Raw genomic sequence first — 18,703 nt, 5'->3', positions numbered from 1 at the left:
TTTCTCAACAGTAAAAAAACTCTGATGCTGAAAGACAAAGGGAGAAAATTCTACCACCATGTGACTACATAACATTTAAAGTTAGACTATAAGAGTGTAAGAAGATGCTTCAGAAAAAAACAGTAACTCCCTTGAAGTAACTTCTTAGCTCCAACAGGAGTAAGTAGAGGGAAGGTTTAGACAGCTGGAAAAAGACCTCAGTAACTCAAGCATGACCAACCCTCACATTCAATGATGCACAGAAGAGCAGAACTCTACTTCTGGTTTAGTTTGTTTTCCACTTCAGCTACTGCTGCAAAGTAACTTTTTTATTATTATTATTCAAACTATACTGTTTTTTTCAGTTGCCACATATTCTTTTTTTTTACTTTATTCATGGACAGCACTCCCAAAATTCTGAATACAGGTACACATATGGATTAGAGGTCATCCTGCCACAGAAGCGAGAAGAGCTTAAATAAAAGGTATGTTTGCGAGTGGTACAGAAATTGTAGAATTAAATTCCAAGCAACACCTACATTTATAGAGTATTTTCACTCCCTTCTCTGTGGGACCAAGTTTGGTATTAGAAAAAAAAACACCTGCTACATATTGGCAGCACAGCCTTTGGAGTCAGAAATCCTGAATACCACATTGCAAGGTATTAGAAGGATTAATATTAAGTATTGAAGTCACAGGCTTAAAAGAAAGCTTGTTCACAGTGACATCTTGTCAGGCAGTCCATATAACTAAACTAAGCATTTTACCTCAAGTTAAAAAGGAAGGAATTAGTCATCCAAATAAATTTGCATGCTTACACAGTGCTTCCACACTTAGCACAGACTACAGAAACACATTTTTGTGTATTGATGGATGTAGGGGCTGAGGACATGTTCCAGAGGAGATAAAGAAATCCCTAGGATAACAACCTGGATATAAAACTGCATGATATTGTCTCCAATTCAAATGAAGGAGGAAGAAGACAATGACTAATGGGCATGCCTGTCAAGTACTAGTATCAGTGCACCAAAGAAGATAAATAACAACATTATTTACATGGTTAGATTGCAGATATTCTTAGTTCCAAAACTTCAGGTAAAACTCTGAAAAAAAAATCTGCTAAGTAAATCAGTAAATATAGTGCCTTTACAAGCTGGGTAGGAAATAGGCAGAAGATTCTATATTACCTGTTTTCTGCCTCTTCACTGAAGGTATGCTTTAGAGTGCCATTGGAATGGGCTGCCCAGGGAGGTGGTGGAGTCACTGTCCCTGGAGGTGTGCAAGAGAAGACTGGATGAGGCACTTAGTGCCAAGGTCTAGTTGACTGGATAGGGCTGGGGGATAGGTTGGACTGGATGATCTTGGAGGTCTCTTCCAACCTGGTTGATTCTATGATTCTATGAAATAAAAGTCCTTGAAATCGATGCTAAGAAAATCAGGTGAGACAACAAATATGTAAAGGAAATCAAACTAAAACTACACCACTCTGATTCCCACATTGATATTAAGCTTCACAAAAACATAGAAAAAAAAGAACCCACAACCAAAAAACCTTCACCAAAACAAAACCCAAGAAAAAATAAACTAAACAAAAAAACCACCTCCAACAACAACAAAACAAACAAACAAAAAACCCCAATAACATTAAAGAACCAACTGCAAAATAACTTCAGGTGCCAAAGGTCACTATGAACCTTGGGTGCTACCAAAAGGAGGACAGAGAGATGCTGCACAGCTGCCTGTCAGTATTTAACACACAGTTTTCGGAACAGAGGCCAGCCTCTACAGAAAACAAGCAGAGCATACCATAAGCAAGGGATACAACTAAGAAACAGTGTCCTTTCACAAGTTGTCAGCAAGAAATTCTTGATCCTGCCAGCTGAAAATTGACTGGAGGAGAGGAAAAGGCAGTAAAAGTCCTAAAAAATCTTGAGATGTATTGGTATTATGTTCCTAACTGTGTGCTAAGACAGCTAGCTTTATGAACTCAATTCTGCCTGAAGGAGTATTTGTTACCAGTTAAGAGTATGCCATGCAGACTGTAAAACCCAGGACCCGACAGACCACTACCGTGGAGGCAAAGCTGTCATCCTGATGCACTGAAGAGGCACTGAGACCACCGATGCGAACCATGAGATTCAAAGAATAAAAGTAGCACTCGCTCTTTTCAGATGCTACACGATCTGTGCTTGTAACTGCACACTTAATTCAAACAGTGCAGGACTTTAAATCAAGCGTCCTTGCTGTTTTAAAAGAGGAATGTACCTAATAAGTGGAGTACTTTAATAACAGGGAAGAAAAGGCACCTCATAATTAGAAAATTCAAATTGGCAAGATGCAGTTCTTAACTGCAGAGGTAAGGAGTTATCTCAACAACTGGAGACTGTAACAAAACCATCACATTCTGGAATCCTTAAATTGAACTTGGATGTGTCTCTAAATAATATTTTCTGGTTCAGTTGCAGATTTATTGGACTTAATAGCAAGCACTGGCACATTAGGAAAGGCAATTTCTTCTGCTGAAGGAATTAATGTTTGAGATTCTTTTGTCTGGCGTTGTACAGGAGATAAGACTTAGTGATTCCTTTGGTCCTCAGAGTCTACAAGCCTCAGTGGATGCACCGATTCCAATTCTGTTTAATACCAGAAGAGTCAGGGTAGACCATACATTGCTTACAAATTTGTTGACTTTCAAATTTCTTGATAAGAAGTTTGCTTTGATTAGCATAAGAAGAAGATTTTTCTCATTATTTTCAGTTAATTGGCAGATGTCCCTTCAGACTTCACTCTGGCAGCTGATTGCTCCACACCACAACAACATGGTCATGTTCTATTAATGTTCAACAACAAAATCAAAGGGGAGGAAAAGTACAAAAAAATAAAGACTAATCCTACAAGACTGCACTCCTCAAAAAGTCCTCCACTGTGTCTCTGCACTGGTACTGCTTGTAACAGCTAAGTAACATCTGAAACCTTGAGTTTGCAATACAATTTCTGGTGACCCTAGAACTCCATTAAAGGCAGGCAATAAACAACATGTTTGTGCAGTAGATGTCCTAGAAAATAATACTGCAAGGGGATTTCAATTTCAGGATAAGTGTATTTACAGTAGCACATCAGTTTTATTGCAGATTATCACCACTTGACAACTACTACAAGCTGCTATTTTTGACACATTTTAGGATATAGCATTTCTAGCTTGAAATGTTGGACTACACAAGACAGAATTTTTTTTTTTTTCCTTTTTTCTTTCTTTTTTCACATGCTCCCTTTCTTGTACATGGGCACCTTATCTAATCTTTCCCAATTCCTTGTGTTTTTTTTTCCAGAGTTTTCCTTTGTTTTGCCACATAGGGTTTGGTGCTAGTTTGAAGCTAGCTAGAATGTTTTGGTGAGAAGAATTAGATTACAGGCTGCGAGAAGAAAACGATGATGCCTACTTCATTCATAGGCTTGCTGAGATGTATAAGAATAAGAATGTAAACATAGATAAGGCAGCTGCTCTCTGGGCTTTGGGCTGCATATCTCTCGCTAACCTAACCTGCCATCTGTGTGACTAAATCCACCTGCTTCCCAACTCCCCCGGCCAACCCTCCAATCTTTCTGGGGCAAGGGAGAGGGGTAGGAGGAAAGGTGGAAGGGTGGTTGAGAGCCCTCCTGGGGACTCAGGTTTCTGGGAGGGCTGTTGTGTTTTTGTATAACCTTCTTAACTTGTATATTTCTGTCTATAGCTGTATATACTGTAAATATCTGCTTGTATATTCTGCTAAGCTGTAAACAGAAAGCTTCATTCATTTTCCAGAGTCACTGACTCTAGTCTGAATGGTTTTCCAAAGGGGGGGGAGGGGGGCAGGTAACACCCAAACCATCACAGGTTTGCTTTTGGAAAACAAGGCACATCCTCTTTCAGAGAGAGGCCGGATCAACTCCCTTGTGCATAGTGTGCACCTGTCAGTTCCGAGAATGATAAAACCTCTAGTACAGGATGGGTGAGAGTCTCAGCTGTCAAACAGCCTGGTAATCATCAGCCAGCAGAAGGAACACATTCCTGCAATCCAGTCTCCAGTTATTCAATTAATGCATGAAAAATTATCATTAGGATTCTTATCTTAGTTAAAGCAGGTAAAGTAACTTCCATGGGCTGCATCGACTTTGCAGAGAAAAGACTCAAAGCAGCCAGGGTAGTGTGCTCACTAACTATTGAAGTAAGTGTTCAAGTAAGAAAAACAGTACAAAGTAGAAATACTTTCAAAGTATAGACAGCCTTGTTTTCTCCATTCACCCACTGGCTTCAAGTCTGGGTAACCATAACAAATATTTCTGAAGCAAAGCTATAATGAGATGAAAAATTACTGCATTTAATCTAAGAAAGTATGTGTCTGTCACTCCACCAGCTCCCATGTATTTAAGCAAAATAGAAGCACTTCATGATTGTAAACATACTGTCTTTTCCAGAGTAGAACTCCAGTGCAGCAACATGCAACATGCATAGAATCATAGAATCAACCAGGTTGGAAGAGACCTCCAAGATCATCCAGTCCAACCTATCCCCCAGCCCTATCCAGTCAACTAGACCATGGCACTAAGTGCCTCAGCCAGGCTTTTCTTGAAGACCTCCAGGGACAGTGCCTGCACCTCCCTGGGCAGCCCATTCCAATGGTAAATCATTCTCTCTGTGAAGAACTTCCTCCTAACACCCAGCCTATACCTACCCCGGCACAACTTGAGACTGTGTCCCCTTGTTCTGTTGCTGGCTGCCTGGGAGAAGAGAACAACCCCCACCTGGCTACAATGTGCTTTCAGGTAGTTGTAGACAGTAGTAAGATCACCCCTGAGCCTCCTCTTCTCCAGGCTAAACAACCCCAGCTCCCTCAGCCTCTCCTCATAGGGTTTGTGTTCCAGGCCCCTCACCAGCTTTGTTGCCCTTCTCTGGACATGTTCCAGCATCTCAGCATCTCTCTTGAATTGAGGGGCCCAGAACTGGACACAGGACTCAAGGTGTGGTCTGACCAGTGCTGAGTCCAGGGGAAGAATAACTTCCCTTGTCCTACTGGCCACACTGTTCCTGATGCAGGCCAGGATGCCATTGGCTCTCTTGGCCACCTGGGCACACTGCTGCCTCATCTTCAGCTTACTATCTATCAGTACCCCCAGATCCCTTTCCTCCTGGCTGCTCTCCAGCCACTCTGTCCCCAGCCTGTAGTGCTGCTTGGGGTTGTTGTGGCCAAAGTGCAGAACCCTGCACTTGGCCTTGTTAAATCTCATCCCATTGGCCTCTGCCCACCTATCCAGCCTGTCCAGGTCTCTCTGCAGGGCTCTCCTACCTTCCAACAGATCAACACCTGCTCCCAGCTTGGTGTCATCTGCAAACTTACTGATGCTGGACTCAATCCCCTCGTCCAGGTCATCAATAAAGATATTGAACAGGACTGGATTGTTATCCGCTAACATTTGCTCTTTCCTTCTGCCAATAGTCTCAACAAAAAATGTGACAGAAATATATCACTTCCATTTCACATAGGTCTTTAAATTTCAGTGCTTCTTGGTATTCAATAAATTAACAGCCCTTTAAATGTATTTCTTGTATGTAAAAGACTACCATCCAGAGAAACCTACATCAATAATTGAAGAACTCAATAAAGCTTCACTTCAAAAGAGGATTCAGTAATGGTGGCTGGAAGTTTCACTTGAAACAATGGTAATAACTATTTATAAAGCTATTGTTAACCTTTTGAATTTTGTTTTCTCTAATAACATGCCTATTATGCATCAAATACACTTCAGGGAAAAAAAAGTTTGTTATATGAAATTGTGTTTCTAAAGCAGATGAAAATGTGAAGTACATCACACTGATAGAAATAGCAGTTTCTTGCTAAAAAATACAAAGCAACACCAAGTCCTTAAAATTTAGAATGCTTGTGCATTCCTTCAGAATTATTTTCCTGATTAATTGTGCAACGCCTCAAAACAAATATTTTACCATGAGGTTTCCCAGGTTTAAAAAATGGTTTATAAAAACCAACTCCCCCCCAAATACACACAAAATTCACACTCTCATTTGCCTCTAAACACAATCAATGGCAGCAAAACCCTGGGATGCATCAGCATCGCCCTACATTCTGGGGTACAGTACTGCAGCACTGCACATCTCTAGGCAGCTTCACATTCTCAAAGCAGGGAAAGAAGAGAACTGACCAAACTAGCACCCAGAAAGTCAAAACCAGATCAAAACCAAAGCAAAATAAAACCAATCAAAATCCAGTATGCATTATCTCAAGTAGCATTTCTTTGGGCCTATCCTCAAAAATGTACTGCTTTTCATCTTGATTTAATGTAACTGTTTTTAAGATGGAGTTTTCAATGACCAGAGTTACATTTTCTTCTGCTCCTGTTCAAACTCCTGTTCACGAACAATACCCAACAACTTGTGAATGCTTACACAAATGCTTAACCTTAGGTGCATGATAAATCATTACTAAAGTCAGATAAACTGCATGTGTGACAGCAATTGGCCTCGAGGAGTCTGGAACATTCTGACTTCAGCCACACTGCTGTTTCATTTCATGTATCAGGATAAATCAATGCCTTTTGCTCTCTCAATTTTAATTTACTTCTTTAATTGGTACATCACATCAAATTTCTAACCCAGTTCTCTCCCTCTTCACCACCAAGCCCACTGACACCTTCCCAAGTAGGTATGTGCATGGAAGAGTGGGAGGAGAAGCTACAAGTTTCGGCTGCAGAGCACTTGCAGAGCATGGAAATCCCCAATAGCTTTTATGCATTCTTGCAATAACCCATTCTGTTCTTCCCATTTCTCAGAAGATTCCAATAAAATTGGGCTGGATCAATGAACAAATATCACGCTGGGAACAACAGGACAGTTTTGGCTAAAAGCTTGTCATACTGCAAGATGTTCACAAGTCTGTTTATAAATTAAAAGTAATAATTATATAGCAAATCACATGTGAAATTAGGCCAGCTCAATGTTTTTTTTAACCATAATTACTTAATGGTTTGGATACCTATTTCAAACTAATCCAAAAGTTATGCTTTTCTCATTTTTAACACTTCTTTGCCTGTGAGTAGTTTGATACACTTATGAAGCAACAGGCTGTTTCTGACGCTTAACTAATTGTTAGTGACTGATACATAGTAACACAGTATTATTAGGATTGGAAGAGACCTCATAGATCATCAAGTCCAACCCTTTACTACAGAGCTCAAGGCTAGACCATGGCACCAAGTGCCACGTCCAATCCTGCCTTGAACAGCTCCAGGGACGGCGACTCCACCACCTCCCCGGGCAGCCCATTCCAGTGTCCAATGACTCTCTCAGTGAAGAACTTTCTCCTCACCTCAAGCCTAAATTTCCCCTGGCGTAGCTTGAGGCTGTCCTCTCATTCTGGTGCTGGCCACCTGAGAGAAGAGAGCAACCTCCTCCTGGCCACAACCACCCCTCAGGTAGTTGTAGACAGCAATAAGGTTACCCCTGAGCCTCCTCTTCTCCAGGCTAAACAATCCCAGCTCCCTCAGGCTCTCCTCGTAGGGCTGTGCTCAAGGCCTCTCCCCAGCCTCGTCGCCCTTCTCTGGACACGCTCAAGCATCTCAATGTCCCTCCTAAAACTGGGGGGCCCAGAACTGAACACAGTACTCAAGGTGTGGTCTAACCAGTGCAGAGTACAGGGGCAGAATGACCTCCCTGCTCCTGCTGACCACACCATTCCTGATGCAGGCCAGGATGCCACTGGCTCTCTTGGCCACCTGGGCACACTGCTGGCTCATATTCAGACAGGTATCAATCAGCACAATTTGATCACCAAAGGTGATTATTTACAACAAAAATCTTCCAAAATCTAGGAATTCATAAAGCATTTAAAGTAAATAGCTTTGTCACCAAGATATTCATGGGTGAGTACTTCCTTACAAAGCATAACTTGAATCATTAGCTGCTAGTAAATCATTACTTTATTGATCCAGATTTTAAGCTTCATTGATAGTCCAGTTGAGAAGCAATACATCCAGAAGGATACCAATGCCATAGGTGTCATGGAGGGAATTTCTCTATTCCTCCCCTGTTAGGGGGAGGTGAGAGATTAATTTGAGGTGGTTTTGATTTTTTATAAAATTATTTATTAAAATTAATATTTACAAATTTGTACCATCCCCAAACACTATGAAATCAGGGTCTGTTTGCAAGTTTATGAAAATAGCTTGGGATATATTAACAGGGATTGATTATTAAATGGAAATATCAAATTATCAACAACTATAGACAGAGAGAAATTCCCTTAGGCTTAATGCCTTTTAACAACTATGCTGTTTGCCCATCAAGGGCTGAAACTGTGTGTGCTCTAAAGATAGAGGTAACTTATATTACAAAGGAATTAAAGCTTACTTAGGTGTGTTGTTCTCAGGTATTAATCATTAACCACCCTCCCAGGAATCTGCCACAGCGTGTGCCCAGTATTTGTGGTCTTAATGAAGCTGGAGATCTGTCCCGGCTTGCAGGGGAATTGATAAGGGTTCCCAGTCTCTGGGTTAACAGAATTTCTCTAACCTTCTCTCCTGGTGTGGTCTCTGCCTTGATGCTGCTTCTTCTGGAAGCTTTGTGTCCAGGGATGATCAGCCAGCAGGAATTCCAGGTGCAGGAGAAGGATTTGTCCGTGTAGCTTCTGACAGGGTCTCACAGCTAGCAGGCTGCGTTTGCAGGTTTGCAGACTGAAGGTCTGCTGGGCCTGGATCTTTCCAGACTTACAGGATAACTGGCAAGCAGTATCTATGCCGGGCTAGCAGGGTCTGCTGGGAGACTTAACTCCATAGATAAATCAAGATAACTCTAGGCTTAGGCAGGGGTCTCTCGGCTCCCCATATATGTATGGAGTGCAGGCATGCATGTGCTCTGCTTCTCAAAGGGTTCGCAGGTAGCTTAACTGCACCTTGAGATGAATGCATGAGGTCTGAGCCTCTGTAATGCTTGCAAGTGAGTGAGGCCTGATCCTGTGTCTAGGCCATGCAAGCAGGTCAGGGCAGCGTGGTGCTGCTATCAGAGCTGAGTCTGAATGCTCATGAATGCTCTGAACTTGTGAACAGTTTGAACCTCTGACCACATGGTGCTCCTATGCACCCCTCTTTATAGGTTCTGGGCTGAGATTCGTGGCTCATTTGGGCATACAAAGTGACCAATCAGGTTGGCAGTAAGCCAAACCTTGCCCCAATAGCCAGTAGATGTTTGCCTGGACCTCCCAATAGGGGATTACCTGGGCAGAACCCCGGGGTACACGGGCTGGGCGTGTGTGTGTTACACAACCTGTTTACTGCCTCGTGGGTCCTGGCAGAAAAACATGTCCAGGCATGTAGAGGCATAGAGAGGCCTCAGTTTTGGGGCTGCTGCCCCTCCGCCACAATAAATACCATGCAATAACAGTAAGTTCCAGAGTAGAAGTCTAATATACAATTAGGAGAACAACGTCAACTCATTTTTTTTCCCAGTGAAGACAATATATAATAATCATAAAATCATAGAATCAACCAGGTTGGAAGAGACCCCCAAGATCATCCAGGCCAACCTAGCACCCAGCCCTATCCAGTCAACTAGACCATGGCACTAAGTTCTCCATCCTGTCTTTTCTTGAACACCTCCAGGGACAGTGACTCCACCACCTCCCTGGGCAGCCCATTCCAATGCTGCTCTCTCTGGCAAGAACTTAACTCCTTGTTTTGATGAAGGAGAAAAGGAGGAAAAAATAAAAAATGTATTTTTCCAACAAAAGAGATATACTTGTTAGAGAGGAAAAAATATTAAAATGAGCAAGTGTTTGATACAATATTTTCCCTTGTTTCTGCCAGTTATTTCCTTGTTTCTGTCAATAGTTATTAACAAAAATCTGGTACCACATCACTTTGCAAGTATTCTCTAAAATCATGTCTACAAAAATTTGAGGATGTTTACATAATGATTTAATTCCCTCCAAACAAACTTCTGGTGTTTCAGCTTTGTTTTTTGTCTCAAAGTCTGGGCTCAGCAACCAAAGAGGCTGAAAAGCTTGAATGTTATTTTCAGAAGTAACCTGGGTACACAGGTGCCAAGAGCTATTTATGTTTCCTTAAAAAGAGGTCACTACAGTGATTACTTAACAGAAAGGATGGATTTTTGCTATTCAGAACCTTTACTGGAGACATTACTGGCTTCAATAGTACCATGAACAAAGCTGGCAACAATACACTAATTGCAATTCCTAAGAATAACCCTCAGTTCTTTCCAACTAGTCTGTTTTCTCCTGATGAAGTGATTTCAGTGACTCTTTATCCAGATGTGCCACTCTAAAGCCTAAAGAACTTCCTCACCTCTTTATTCTCCCCGTGTTCCATTTAAGCATGCTTTGCTGATTAAAAAAACCCTCCTTTTGTGTTCACAGAAACCTCCTTTTCTGTTCACATGCTGAGTCCCAGAACTATGATGTCCTTCTAATCATACTGAAAAAAGTTTTTCAAGTTGTCATCACTGCAAACACCCTAGGCTGAATGAGAGGAGATTGTACATATGTGAAAATCTCTAATCCAGTTTGGGCAGAAAGGCAGAAACTCTTAGGGATTTCCTTCACAGATTTCTTCCCTCCTCTTCCTCCCTCTGCTCCACCTAATATGAAGCACCTAAAGAATGAAAATGGAGGCCCCTGGATGGAAGTCACAAACTTTCAGGTAATATGTTCTGACTTCTAATTATGTCATTACAGAATACTTGAAGAGAGAAAAAGGGAAAGCAGCATGCTAGAGACCTGCTCTCTCTTAATCTTCTTGCCCAGTATAAACATTTCACAAGTGAATAGCTAACAATACAAACAAACAAAAGATTAAACAAACTAACCCCCTGAAAACATGCATCACAAGCCCCTCAAAACTCTCCAGACCTGGAAACACCTGAAATGATCCGAATACAAGTGATCTGAATACATATCTCATAGATCATCCAGAGCAACCACATACACTAACAAGTGATAATACTACACATATCATACCACAATTTCTTGCCCTGATAAAATTTGGACACTTTTTTAAGTGTCTACTGAGAAAGGTTTTGTCTACTGAGTTTTCACAGTCATATTCTTTCCTTCAAGTAGCTCTTATAACTCACTGCATATATATGATAATCTTAGTCCTTAAAGGATCTGTACTTCTCCACCTGGGGAGTATTAAAAGATGTTCTCATCTCCTCCCGAGATCTACACTGCACAATCACAGACCTAAAAACAGGGAGAAAGGAGGGAAAAAAAAAGGTCTTGAACCTACTCAAGGGTAAGGAATTTAGTCTTTCACCTGTTCTAACTGCTAGTGTCAATACAAAAAGCACTTTCCTTACACATGTACAGATCAAAAAGTACCCTGGTTTCCCCACTTCCAAACACCCCCATCAAAAAAACAAACAAACAACAAAAAAACCCCCACACGTTAGTTCATTTTTCCTTCAAGGACAAGTTGTAAGCACTGCTCAGCATACAACAGAACAGGAAGCATATATGGAGGAACACACAATTTGTTGGCTGAAGATTCAGAGCGAGACTTTCAGAGCATCTCTGCCTCTTTAGCCTGTGGAGAGGGAAAATTCTTCAGTGGGGTGTCAACGAGGCTGCCACAGCGAACTGCAGTTCTCAGCTTGCTCAGACCCTCTGCCAGGAATCATCAGTGACCTGAAGATTTCCATGAAGAGTTAGATTTGATTCCCACAATCAAGTGATTGACATGAAATTGTTTACAACTCCATGCCACTTCCCCTATCACTTTTTTTCCTTTTAGCTTAAGCTATCCTCTTCTTCAGAATCTCCTTGTAAGTAACCTTACAGTGATGAAGCTACCATTGCCTAAATCCTCTCAAAGTGCTAAAGACCATCATACATTAATACTCATGTTGCCTACAGAAGACATTAAAATTATGATACCATGTGATAACTGCCAATCTGATGTACAAATGGCTCTTGAAAAATAGAACTCACTACCAAGGAAGAGAAGCAGTTTTGTCCAGTGTACAACAAGCACACCAAATCTTGCTTCTCACTTCCCCAATGTGAAACAGCAGGAGAGGAAACATGCATCAATAAAAACACTTGGAAGAGGATGCAAGATCTTTGAGGCTGAAAGCTCCTTGCAAACAACAGCTTATTGGAACAAAGAACTAGCCAGCTTGAAATGTGACAAGCTTGTATTCATAGCCATAAAAACAATCTCAGAAAGAATAAAAGGAGAAGGAAAGGCATTCTATCTCAAGCATTTAGAGAAGTAAACAAGCTTAACATGTCAGTGTAGTGACATGTCACACATTGTTTTCCAAGTGTTTGTAATAATAATTTCTATCTGATAGCCCTGAAGCACACTTTGAAGAGCAGCATCCAAATTTATTCAAAGGTCCTAAAATGACACATGAAAGCAAACAAAAATAAAAATGAAGCTGTCTAAAATACAAGCTGTCAGTCTGCATCTGTTTTGTGACTACAGGATGGTCAAAACAATGCGGCTTGGAGAAAGGAGCTCTGTTAAAGTGACACTTTGCTGCACCTTCCAAGTGTTTTTGACAGAAAGCAGTTGTCTTCATAGCTTCTACTTAGAATCACACAATCAACCAGGTTGGAAGAGACCTCCAAGATCATCCAGCCCAACCTATCACCCAGCCTTGTCCAATCAACTAGACCATGGCACTAAGTGTCTCATTCAGTCTTTTCTTGAACACTTCTATTCCTCTTCCATGATGATGGAACATAGAATGGTTTAGGTTGGAAGGGACCTCAAAGATCATTTAGTTCCATAGGCAGGGACACTTCCCACTAGAACAGGTCACAAGTTGAATGTATCACCTCCAGCAACAGGAGATAGGTCTAAAAAGCATTTTAGTTCCAAAAAACTAACAAAGGACACTAGCTTAAGTTTACTTCTTAAGTAAGACTCTCAAACCTACGTTCTCCAGCTGCTTCTTTTTCAAGAATACCTACAGCTGATGAGGATCTTTCCTCAGTGCTCAAGAATAAAAAACATTACTGGTTCTAGAGCCCACCACACAAAACACAGTGTCAAATATTGTCCCTTGAAGACAGAACTGAGCAAAGCAGCAAATATTGTAACATCAAAAAGGGTTATTGCAGGATCAGATGAAAATTAATGAGCAATACAATTTAATATTACCTAATATAAAACAGAGATTAAGGTAAACTGGACAGAGTAACCCAAGTGAAGTCTAGCAGTACATGACGCTAACCACCTTAATCTTTGACTAAAGATAGCTAGATAGCTACTGAGCAAGGGAACAGTTAGCAATCTGGCAGTTAGACTGCCCTCTGTCAAGAATGATAAAAAAATGGTTAAAAAAAGAGGGTTTACAAATGTAAATTTACTAAAACCTTTTTTGAATCCTATACATTACCAAAGAGCAAAGTTAGCAATGTGTTCTAAAGTTGCAGTCCAAAAAGACATCTCTACCAACCATTGAGGGTGTTTCACATATATTTTTCACATGTTTTTTGTCCTTGATCATTAAGCACATAGAGAGTATTAGTAGAGGTCATGAAAAACGCTTATTGCAAAGTGCTTATATAACTGTCTATAGTGTAAGGGGGTGACAAGGAATTTAATCATTTTACATCATGAATAAAAAACATGCTTACAAATGTTATCTGAAAGACTACAACAAAATAACCCCAAAATGCTATCATAAATGTGAGTAGTCTAGGTCACTGGGGAGAATTTTCCTTTTATGATGGTTTTTCTATGATTCCCATCACATTTTTGTTGGTTTATTTTTCTGTTTTGTTCTTTGGTTGGGGTCTATATTTTTGTGTGTGAGGGGGTGTTGTTTTGGGTAGGGGTTGTTGTTTTGGGGTTTATTTGGTTGGGTTTATCTCCAAGGTACACCTTAGCAGAAGCTATCAGCTTTGACAGAACACCAAAATTCTAGCACTGAACCATAAATTGACCATTACCATAAAAAGAACTGCTAAATGAGAAACCATGTGCTCAGTATAAAACTAATTTCATGCTTTCAAAAGCACACAGTGGCTTCTAGCAAGATAGTGGCCCTGGGACTTGCAAAGACAGATTGGCTAATACAAATGGTGTGTGCTCCTGATGCAGTCTGCTTAGCCAAGCTTTACATGTACTGGCAGTAAATGGAAATTCTCGAATCTTCTGTCAAACAAATACACACTTATCTATAACTTTAGAGCTGAAAGCTATAAAACAGCTGTCTCATAAATATATTTAGCAGGAAAATGCATGAGCTGTCCTAGTTCCTCATAAAAAAAGAGCCCACAGCAGTCTTTTACATAGTAAGCATAGACATTTCTATAGCAAGCAAGAAAAACACTTTAATTTTTTTCAGTATCTTTCCTTCTTTTATTAAAAAATAAAAATACTGTTAGCAAATGCAAATATAATCATAGTAGGTCTCACCACAACTGAAATATATTATAACATCAATGCTTAGAAAGTAATTAAGTTGAACTGATTTTTCTGTATTCTGCTATAGGAGAAATGTTTTTAAAAGTTTATTGAGAAATATTTAGGTCCAAAATCTATTTAGTTTAACATAATGCTTCTTTTGTGCCTAAAGATTTATCACTAGAACTTCATGAGGTACCTTTAGCACACTATCTGTTCCCTTAGATAAAACTTACTGCACTAAATCTCAAATTTAACTGGTTAGAGAGAAGTGGCAGTAATTTTATACCCTTCTCAAAGCAAGCTGTCAGTGCAAATGAACTACTGGAAGCTACCCCGGGCACGACAGATCATAACTTTTAATATTAACAATGACAGACATATACAAGATGTCAAATCCAGTATACAATTTATTTCATTCTTTACTTTGTTAGTTTATCTGAACAATCCGACAGCTCCTGTGTTTTACATATCATTCTAACTATAATTTGAGATTTAACAAGCCAGAAAGCAAGCTCTGGTAAGAAGCACTTAGTCACACAGCTAATTAGCTCCTTTCTGTAACAATAATACACCATCACTGACATGTTTCAAAAACATTTAAAATGCATAGGAAGTCACCTACTGGAAAGATGCCCTCTGCAAACAGCAAGCAAGTAAAGGGAGCTTGCCACATATTTAGACTTACTTTTAATACTGAAATGAGAAGGAAAATATGCATTACATGCCTTGCCAATTTCTTATCCTCTCCACTAGATTAACTAAAACACAAATGACATGCACACAGAAATAATGCCAAACATGTAAGCATCCACTCAATACCATATCACAATGCAATTCAGTGAAGTTTAATAATAAAAATCATGCTCACCTCTACTGGGAAGTCCACTCCACATTATGGCAATATTATTTAAGCAGCTTAAACAGCAACCAAGTTACGTAAACAAAACTTCCAGTATGTGACCAATATGATCTACGGTGCTACAGAGACTTGGCTCCAGCCCTGATCATCTGTGTGACAGTACACTGTTATACCAGTGCAGCCTCAAACCTTCCCAGATGCTGGCTTATTGCATTGCTCATTGAAAATCCTTCACACGCTGGCAACATTTTAGGGAAGGACAAGCACACTCTGAGTCATTTGTAAAGAAAGCAAAGCAATTTCAGTTCTGTATCTTCATGCGTACCGAAACACAGAGCACTGTCAAAGTAGAAGTCTGAGGTGAATTTATGCTGAGAAACAAGCAACCCAAGCCTTCATTATCAATGCATGGAATCAGCTCCAGCGATCAAATTCAAACAAATCATTAAAAAAAAAAAAGGGATGATTATGAAAGGCTCTACAGATTCAGCTCCAAACCACACAGAATGAAGAATCGTCTCTCTAGACTGTGTCAATGTTAAAAATAGCTCTGTCTTTTCTACAATGAGCACGAGACAGAGGAGAATCAGTAGCCTGTATTCTGATGAGGTTCATTATTGGGGAAGAAAAACCAGTAATAAAAATTAATGATTCCTTACAGCTCTTCGAAATAAGATTAATTTAGAATTGTGCAAATGAACAAATAAGTATTTTTTAACCACATAACAGACAAAGTCTATTATATACAAATAGAAGCATAAGTGTTTGGATGAAAAATTTCAGAATCCTGACCCAGCAAAGATCTGCACAGAACCAACAATTAAAAGCGTGGCACTATATGACCAACACCTTCACCTTTCAAATCCAATCATTTTTAATTACTTACTATGAAAAAATCTCCATGGCTTATTAAATTCATGCTCTTCCTACTCCCACACAGACTTCCCACTATGTAAATCTTTTTATCTTTTAAGGTATTTCATACATTTCCTTTCCCAAAAAAGCTAAGAGGGATTGTATCATGGTGCAGACTCACACAAACACACACAGATAATACACAGCATAATAAGACTCAGATGTAATCATAACTAGGTTAAGTTTGCAAAGAAATAGAAAGACACAGAGATTTGATTATAATACCTGTAAGGTTATCCAAAACAGACCTGAAATAAATTGTGGCAGGATTTTTTGATTCCAGATGAGGATACATACAATCCAGAAAGAGTATCTGAATAATTTTGCAAGTCAAAATGAACAAATTTGTCCCTTTTTCTCTCCCCAGTCATTTCAAATACAGAAATCACTGCTGGAAATGCACACTGAATAAAAATGATGACTCTGCATCTATAGATCCCTTTTCATCTTAGCTATCTGCTCAAAGGTGGGGTTGTCTTCTTTACCATTAGGGTATTTCTTAATGTTTTGCTCTAATGTATCTTGACAATTACTGAAAAACAACCAACCTCAATGAAATTACAACTTTCTTCTTTTTAATTTTTTTTAAGACCACCATCCACACACACAAACCATCCCCTTAGTTTTAGGAATTTGACCAGTGCAAACACAGAACAAAGTACAGTAGACACAGTTTAAAGTTCTTTGCAAAGAAGAAACCATCTTTAATGTTAGCTGTCCCTAATATCAAGTCTCATCATCAACATTTCATAAGGAGTACTAAAAGAGTGTAGTAGATCCTCTTGATTTCAGAGCAATTAATCATAACTGATGTGAAAGAAACATAGCAATCACTTATCATAAATACATTTCATATTGTAAGAATAATGTTACCTAGCATTTCAGTTGTGGAAGTTACTCAAATGATGGAAAGAATATGGAACCACATACCAAATGCAATCTTGTTCAAGAGACAACAGAATAAGAGAAGATGTCAATATATCCTCTAGTGAGAAGTGGCATCCTAACAGTTTCTCAACAGCTCACTAATCTAAGTTGCAACTCCTAAAAAAAATGTCATTATATTGAAGAAAGGTTTTGGGTTTCCAAACAAAGCAGCAAAACAGGATAGCAGAATAGGGACCAACTTCCCTTTCACACAGGGGGCAGACAGAGAAAGCCCCAAATTGTTACTCCACTTTGTGTCCTTGCAGCAGCAAGGTTTTTCAAACTCCTTTCCAAGTGGTTGCACTGTAGGCAGCAGATCCAGAAGCAGTACTGACCTACAAGTCTAAAAAGGATTTGGGCATAAGAAAGAGTAAGCTCACAGTGCTTTCTACTATCCGTCTCTCCTCTGTAGTCTTACACATCAATTCTACAGCCATGTATGCACACACTCTGTAGGACGCAGCTCACAAACATTAAAGATCTAACTACTACAAGTCTAAAAAAGGTTTGTGCATAACAGAAGAAAAAGCAAGAGTACAGTGCTTTCTGCTGTCCCCCTCTTGTCTAGTTTTACACACCAGTTGTATAGCTAAGTGTGCATGCATTTAGTACCACACAGCTCTCAGCACATTTTGGCTAATGCTTATAGTTCATACATACACACAATCACAGAATCAACTGGGTTGGAAGAGACCTGCAAGATCATCCAGCCCAAACTAGCACCCAGCCCTAGCCAGTCAACTAGACCATGGCACTAAGTGCCTCATCCAGGCTTTTCTTCAACACCTCCAGGGACAGCAACTCCACCACTTCCCTGAGCAGTCCATTCCAATGCCAATCACTCTCTCTGGGAAAAACTTCCTCCTAACATCCAGACTAGACATTCCCCGGCACAACTTGAGACTGTGTCCCCTTGTTCTGTTGCTGGTTGCCTGGGAGAAGAGACCAACCCCCACCTGGCTACAGCCTCCCTTCAGGTAGTTGTAGATAGCAACGAGGTCATCCCTGAGCCTCCTCTTCTCCAGCCTAAACAAAACCAGCTCCCTCAGTCTCTCCTCATAGGGCTTGTGTTCTAGGCCCCTCTTCAGCTTCATCACCCTTCTCTGGACACATTCCAGTATCTCAACATCTCTCTTGAATTGAGTAGCCCAGAACTGGACACAGCACTCAAGGTGCGGCCTGACCAGTGCTGAGTACAGGGGAAGCATCACCTTCTTGGGATAACTCAAAATTCCTTTGAGTACACAGCAGAACAGTTCATACATATCTTCTGTAACAGAAGTCAGATTGCTCATCTTTAGAAAAATGAAAGATAAACATTGACAAGGAATTTGAGAAGCTAGATCAAAATGGGCAAAAAATCTGTTCTCCATTAAGTTGGCACAAAGTGGCTTTAGATGGCAATAAGGGTACTTGCCAAATATCTAGTCTTGGCACAGCTAAGGATTCAAACCTACTTACAAAGACCTCTGTTTAGGATGAGATTCTTCTGGCAATGAAAAACCAAGGAAAAACTCCACTAAAACTGCAGCTTCATTCTGTTGTGACAGACCTCTGTTTAATCCTGCACTGATCTAGTCACCTGGCAAGGCAATTTCT

At 40.1% G+C, this 18,703-nt stretch overlaps 1 protein-coding gene across 7 annotated transcripts in view; it reads right to left on the bottom strand.

Annotated features, from left to right (window-relative positions):
• ZNF385B (zinc finger protein 385B) overlaps window positions 1-18,703 on the bottom strand; it is a 188,555-nt gene that overhangs the window by 127,921 nt on the left and 41,931 nt on the right. Inside the window, exon 1 of one of the 7 annotated variants that reach the window (XM_064161949.1) lies at window positions 16,403-16,423. The exons of 5 other annotated variants lie outside the window; for them this stretch is intronic. Coding sequence is in view for 1 of the 2 variants with exons in the window: in XM_064161921.1 (XP_064017991.1) it covers window positions 15,272-15,296 (25 nt within the window). In the remaining variant the exon portion in view is untranslated. Of the gene's footprint in view, window positions 1-15,271; window positions 15,661-16,402; window positions 16,424-18,703 lie in introns of those variants that run through there. One more of the 7 variants, XM_064161921.1, reaches the window with a different exon arrangement.

Source organism: Pogoniulus pusillus, chromosome 2 (genome assembly GCF_015220805.1).
Source record: "Pogoniulus pusillus isolate bPogPus1 chromosome 2, bPogPus1.pri, whole genome shotgun sequence".
Classification (NCBI taxonomy): Eukaryota; Metazoa; Chordata; class Aves; order Piciformes; family Lybiidae; genus Pogoniulus; species Pogoniulus pusillus.
The sequence above is the reverse complement of the archived record's forward strand: the minus strand, read 5'-3'. Positions and strand labels throughout refer to the sequence as shown.